This window comes from Balaenoptera acutorostrata, chromosome 10, assembly GCF_949987535.1.
Source record: "Balaenoptera acutorostrata chromosome 10, mBalAcu1.1, whole genome shotgun sequence".
Taxonomy (NCBI): Eukaryota; Metazoa; Chordata; class Mammalia; order Artiodactyla; family Balaenopteridae; genus Balaenoptera; species Balaenoptera acutorostrata.
Window position 1 is genome coordinate 101,926,679 of NC_080073.1, and position 7,053 is coordinate 101,933,731.

The 7,053-nt window shown below is 55.8% G+C and overlaps 1 protein-coding gene across 1 annotated transcript in view; it reads right to left on the reverse strand.

Moving 5' to 3' along the window:
* BMP6 (bone morphogenetic protein 6) overlaps positions 1-3,322 on the reverse strand; it is a 146,422-nt gene extending 143,100 nt beyond the window's left edge. Inside the window, exon 1 of the mRNA XM_057554692.1 lies at positions 1,860-3,322. Within this exon, the coding sequence (XP_057410675.1) occupies positions 1,860-2,466 (607 nt within the window). The 5' untranslated portion in view covers positions 2,467-3,322. The remainder of the gene's footprint in view (positions 1-1,859) is intronic.
* Between the last annotated feature and the right edge of the window lie 3,731 nt (positions 3,323-7,053).

The window sequence follows — 7,053 nt, forward strand, 5'->3', positions numbered from 1 at the left end:
TGCTAATGGTCATCAAGGTCGAGAACCATGGTGTAAAGCCTAGGAACAGTTCTCTGGAGACTATAATATGATTGTCCCTGAAGAAGCCAGAAGTGTCATTCTTCCCACTTTGTTCAGGTTGGGACTACCCCCAAAAGGCAATAACACATTTCCCCAAGGCTGTAGGGAAACTTAAGGGAGGGGGGCAATGGGTGGAATTTACTAAGCCAGAAGCAGCAGAAATGTTAGAATAAGGAAAAGCACTGGTCCCTCTCCTCCCGCCCACGCGCCCCGCCGCCCAACTTTACTGACTGGCATGAGAATTTCCTTAGAATACTTCTTGGAGGTGGCTCAACCTTGGATTTTGTCCCAACACACTGTGACATTTCCTGTCCAATCAGAAACCCTGGCACCGCAAAGAGCAAGGCTGGCAGGCCTGGAGACTCCACTCCCTGTGAGATTCTGTGTCATGAGTTTTTTCCCAGGAGGATTTCTGCACCACCTGGATGTCAATCGTCCTGCTCCGTACCCTCCCGGACCTCGCCCCTCGGCCCCACTCCTCCTTCCTTCCCCCAACGCTCGGCGGAGTTGAGAACCATCTCCTAGAGATACTTGTAAAAGATTCGCTTCAAGTTTTTACATGGGAATCATTCAAGTAAATTATGTCCTTAAAAGACGGACGTCTTCGATGTGGCTTGGAGACGTGGGTGCTACTTTGGTTAAGTGTCTGCTAACCCACTTTGGGGCCCGGCCAGAGCCACGCGTCTCGCACCGGAAAGGAAGTCCGCGGAGACCCACCCCACCGCGCGGCTGCGCCCACTTGGGGCGTGGCTACTGCGCCCCGTTTCTCCCCGCAGAGAACGCGTCCCCTACATCGCTTTGTCTACGCTAAGCTGAGTCAGTTTATGAATGAAGAGTAGCACAGATCGGAGGCACTGATTCTGGAAAAAGTCTTCCTTACGCCGTTCTCATTAACAGATGAGAAAACTCAAGGGGGAAAAGGCTCTGTGACTCCGTCCGGGTTTGCCACAGAACATTTGTGGCTGAGCCCGATTTAGCCGCCCTTGAATTTCCATTCTGTTGCCTGGCAACCGGTTCAGACCAGCTCAGGGCCCAACCCCGGCCCCCAGCCCGCACCCTTTCCCTGCCCGTGCAGCTGGAGCCGCACTGATCGAAAGTTCGGCCTTCTGGGGCACTGGCCAAAGGCATGTGAGCGAAGGCACTGGGTGGGTGACCCCAACTGGGCTCGGGGTCGGGCCCCAAACCCGCGCGAGCCCTGCCTGGCCGGGACTGGCGCGCCTTCCGCGGTCCTTTCGGGACCTCCTTCTGCATCCCTCCTCCCCCAATTCCGTGAATACCACTTAACGCAATCATGTCAAGTTTCCAGAGTTCTCAGCTGCTCTCGGATTCCCCAGAGTCCCGGTGGGAAAACTGGCACTCAGAGCGTTAAGGATGCAGAACCAAAACAGGAGGGGAAAGTGCTGAAGAGCTTTCTCCTTCCCAGCTGGCTCCACTCGGGCCGGACTTTTGTGCCACAGTCGGGCTGGCGTGGCCCGAGCCGGGCAGCAACGGGAAAAGCGCGGACCGTGCTCCGGCCGCTCACGGAGACGCGCCAGCCAGCGCCGCTCTCGGGACCCAGCGTCCCAGCCCGCCCGCCGCCGCCGCGCTCAGCCCGGGCGCGGGGAGCGCACGTGCCGCCCCCGGCCGCGCAGGTGGTGGGAGGGCAACCGGCCCGTCCCCGCGTCCCCGCCGCGCCAGCCCGGCTCCCCAGCGCCAGGGGCTCCTCCACCCTCTCACTCGCCCTCCCCGGGCCCGGGAACCTGAAAAGGGGGGTCGGGGGGGGGGAACGTGCCGGTCGCTACGCTCCCCCAGATCCTCACCCAGGTTCACGAAGCTCATGACCATGTCGGCGTCGTTGAGGAAGGCGCTGTCCTGCGCGCTGGTCAGTGGAGACGCGCCGCCGCCGGGTCCGGGGGCCAGGACGCTCCTGCTGCCGAGGGCCGCCTGCCGGGGCTGGGACGAGCCGGCCCCTCCGCGCGGCCCGGGCCGCCGCCTCTCCTCGTCGGAAGCCCCGTCCTCGTCGTCAGCGGCGGACAGGGCGTTGTACAGGTCCAGCATGAAGAGGGGCGCGGACTTCAGCCGCCCGGGCGGGGGCTCCCCGCGAGGCTGCTGCGGCGGCGGCGGGGGCGGCGGGAGCGCAGGGGGCTGCGGCTGCTGGAGGCCGTGCAGGGGCCGGGGCCGGTGCGGGAGGCCCAGCACGGCGAGGATCTCCTTCTGCATCTCCCGCTTCTCGTGCGTCTTGAGCCTCCGGTAGAGGAAGCCCGAGGAGGAGGTCTGCGGCGACGGCGGCGGCGGCGGCTCCGCGGGGCCGGGGCGCCCGCCGTCCCCCAGCAGCGCGCCCCCGGCGGCGGGCAGGGACGGGGGCCCGCAGCAGCCGCAGAGCAGTCCCCACCACCAGCACAGCCACGGCGCCCTCCGCCCCAGCATCCCCGCCGGGCCGAGCTGGCCCCGCGGGCCCCGCGAGGCGTGGAGCGGCGGAGCGAGGCCGGAGCGCGGCCGCGGTGGCCCTTGGGCGTGAGGAGCCCCGCCACCTCTCGGCGGGCTCGCTTCCCCTTCCTGGCGCTCAGTCCGTATGGCTCATGGTCGTCTGGGGCGCCCGCAGTTGCCCAGGCTGGAGGGGAGGCGAAGGGGGCGATCGCCGGGAGGGCCGCTGGAGGGGCAGGGGGGGAGCCCCACGCTCCCGCGCAGGTCCCCGGAGGCGCAAGCTCCGGGCCAGGTGCGTCCGAGTCGGGGCCGCGCGGCAGCCGGCGCCCTGGCTCCTGGGCGGGTCACGGCGCAGTCCCTCCGGGGTCCGGCTGCCCGCGCACGTGCGCTGCCTTGCGCCCTCCGGGGCGGCTGGACGGACGGCGGGGCCGCTCACCAGCTGGGGAGGGTGCCCGGCATCATCCCCGCGCACGCCTCTCCCCGGCTTGCACGGCTGCCGTGAAGTTTACCCCGCCGCAGGGCCCCGGCCGTGGCGGACCAGGCGTCCCGAGATGCCCACCTTCTCCGCGAGGCTTACACTTCCTTCTCCGTCTCACGAACTCCGCGCCCCCTCCGCCCTCGGGCACGGCACTGTCGCTCCCCCTCAAGATCTCGGCGCGCCGTTCCACTCCCCAAGCGGAGGCGGTGAGGCTCTTGCTTTCCGTTCCGTGCTCGTTCGGCTGCCCTGCAAACCCCGCTCTCAGAAGGGATGGGAGGGAAGCGGACCCGTGCGCGGAGCGGCGGCGTCGGCGCCGGAATTCGCAGGCTCCCGCCTCTCGGAGCCGCGCTCCCCGCAGCGGCCAACGTGGGCTTTCTGGTGCGCGTCTCGCTCAGGTACCGCACTCCAGCCCCCGGGTCTCCCCGCCCTCTTGGTAACGGACAGGCTGGCGGCCAATGAAGACGCGCGTCTCGCCTGTATTTAAATAGGCCCGCCCCCTTCTTTCACCCTCCCTCTCCCGGGAGGCTTCGCCTCCGCCGCGCGTAGGTTTCAAGTACAGAGAATTCTCGGAGGCACCCGAGGAGTGGCGAGGTGGCAAAGGCAAAGAGGTCACTGCTAGGAAGAAAGATCTGATCAACACCCCGATGGGAACCTTTCCCTTTTACGATCCCATAAAAGGCCTAAATTGATGCCTTAACTAAATAAAAGTAAAATCAGCTGTTAAATCAATGCCACCTGAATCAATCGAAGAAGAACAGAAAACCATCACTTTTTCCCATTCCTTCCTTAGTTTCTCTAATTGATGTAACACAGGCGTTGAGCTTGCACGTGGCTTCCAAAGGCAGCTGATGGAAGTTGGGGCACACCCTCGGAGAAGCCGTTCCCAAACGCCACAGAGAGGGCCAAATATAAGCCATACCCGTCGTCCTGAGGGCTTGGGCTCCGAGTATTTTGATTTATTTCTTCATTTGGCCTTCGACTTCGCTTCTTAAGCTAGCACCCAAAAGAAAGAGGGTGTAATCAGAGAGTGTAGTAAAAAAGCGCCCCCCGCCCCCAGCTTCTTAGAAATGTTTCAGAGCTTCTCCAGTTTGTCTGTTAACGTGGCATTTTAATGTACCGAAAGACAATCGAATTTACATGATGCAAGATCAGTAAAACTTGAGGAGAGGCAGTAAAGGTGATTTCAGTAAACGTAGGGGCTTGGCATGTCCCATTCAGGATCACAGGCAGGGCCCTGAAACTCGGGTTGCTGGGAGCATTAGACAAGGTCAAGCATGTAAAACCCGTTATAATTTCATGGCAGGCTCACTTCTCAGTTACAGACACTGCCCCCTCCCCCAAACAACACCACCACCATCTGCCATTCAGCATGCACATTCATTTGCCCTTACCCTATCCAAGAAGGCCCAGTTATTGGTGGTTCCTAGAAAGAAGTTCTCTTAAAACGTTATGATCTTTTACCCGGTGAACACGTGTGCATTAGAAATCAAAAACTGCAGTGCTGACCTGGCAGTCTTGGTTCACATAGTCCAGGGCATTTGGGAGCCAGACCAACCAAATACCTACAGACTATGGAATTTGTGAACTTATAAGATCATGAGGTTTCTACTGATCCCAGCCTTTTAAGCATTGTTATCTTGTTTCAAAGAGTCTGTGTTGAATGGGTAAGGGTCTTTACCTCCCACCATCCCACCATCCACTGGTTCGCTCTTAGCTGTCGTTCTGTCTTGGTCCAGACGCAGTGGTCTTTAGGACAGACTTGAATTTTACAAACGTCCCGTAGCCATTGATCTCAGGCAAGACAGCAGCAAGGACACTGAAGGCCAGTCTGTAACCACCTGCAGGGATTCTTTTCATCTGAAAAGAGGAGTACATCACTGCGAGGTCTGGGATGCCAGACCCCTTAGAATTAGCCTCCATCACTTTTTTCTTCCGTCCGGGACTCGTTACCAGCATAAAATCATTGCAGTGCATAAAATGCCAGCAGCCAAGAGCTCTGATCAGAAGATCTGAAATTTCGGCAGGTATATGTAGGCTTCCTCCCAAGGGCCTCCTCCTTTCCCAAACCTAGTCACACCTTCTTAAGACTTCTAGTGAGACACAAGCAGAGTAAAAGCAGCTCCAGCCCATCAGGGCAGTGGGTAAAGTACTGGAAAGCTGTAAAAACCCTGAGCATAGGGCACCTAGGAAGGGCTATGCCATTTAAAACACAAAAGCTGACTGTGAACCATCTTTTCCAGGTGCACCTATTACATATGCATATCTGACCCAGTGGAGAACACGCACAGACACACCGTCTTCCCCTATTCTTGGATGCTTGGTAAGAGGTCGATGGACCTCTACGACATGGGTCTAAAATGGTCCTTAGTGATTTGTTATCAATTCACATCTGAGCAGCAACCCTGATTCAGGTCAGCCATGGGCTTCCCATCTCAAGCAAGATGGACTCTCAGGCCCTGTTGCATGACAGAAGGAAAAGGGGGTGCCTCCCGATGACAAACACAAGAGCACACGACTCGCTTACGAGCCAGAGGGGAAATATGTGACATGAGTTATGACGATCATAAAGATGGTGACATTCAACCGAGGACCACAGAAGAAGGCGTGCTCTCCTCACGTCCCCACTGCCCCCAACATGTGCACATATTTGTCAGAAAACACTCAGACACGACCTTGGATCCCTTAGGGGCAAAGGACATAAAGAGATATGGTTCTGAAATTTTAATAACTTCAAAATTGGGACCACTGTTTCTTCAAGCCTATCGGAACGCTGAGTAGATAAGGGACCCCTAACCACGACCTCACCCACTCCCTGCTTTTCTGACCACTCTCCATCACTCACCCCAGCAATCCCCAGAAGTCCTGGGACAAGGGGTTGGGCAAAGTCCAGATGTGATTCAGGAGGGAGGGAGTGAGGGAGAGGAACAGATCTGGCTCTGGAGTCTGCTGGGATGTGTGACCAGAGGGAAATCAGAGGGAACTTCGCCCCCTGCAGGACAACAAAATATCACCGCCCCTTGCTCTGTGTGCCTGGACAAGCTTCATTAAGTTCCCTGCATGGGCCTCCAAAACATCTGGGTGGAAAGAGGAGGAATTCGGTCAAGAAGCCGGATGTAGAAACCAATCTATATCAAACATCTGGTGGCTTGGCTGACATTTCATGCAGATGGCCTTCAGTTTTCTGGACAAGGTTGCCCGTCCCACTCCCACGCACGAAATGAGGGAGTGAGGAACCCTCACCGTAAAGTGAAGGACTACCCTGTGCCTTTGGTGATATGGGGATAGGGTGAAAATCCTGTACCCAGGTGTCTGTCAATGCACAGGGTAATTCACACGACAAAGCCTTTAAAAGAGGAGTTACCATGTTCCTTTCATATTATGAGGGTTTCTATTTTACATTTATGACACACTTGACCAAATCATTTCTATTTTTAAAAGATGCTGTTTATTAATTTGATACATTAAATATTCTATACTCTATGCTTTCCTTTGAATTATCTTATTAGCAATAAACTTTCAACTGACTTTCCTAAAGATGTAAGTGGCTGCTTTTAGAATTAATTTAACATAGAAGTATTATAAGCTATGCTGCTCTTGTGCTTAAAAGCTTGAGGTCTGGTCATCTGGAGTCCTTGGGCAACTCCACTTAAAACACTACATTTTTATCTTTAACGTTCATGTGAGGATTTGAGTATTTCCTAATATGAATTTCTCAATATAATAATTTGCTCCAACTATCAAAATATCAATTTGGAGTTGCGTGAAGAGTAAATATGGTAAGTAAATGTTTGCAGAGCACTGAGAAATGAAAATCTGAGAGTTAAATAAACATTTTGCTTCTAAAAGCTACACCTGTAAGGCAGCCTTCAAAATACGTGTCTCATCCAAAAGTCTGTGGCAACACTTACATTCACTCACACTTTCCTTTCACTGTCAACTATTCAAAAATGCTGGGCATTCACACTTCAAAATATCATTCGAGCCATCATATTTTCCTACTCATGAAGGACATCTGGTGGCAAAGTGAAAAACTAATACATAAATCTGTTTCCAGAGATTTTTTTCCACACTGTAACCCAAACGGCAAATCTGTTACTGATGTGTGCCTCAGA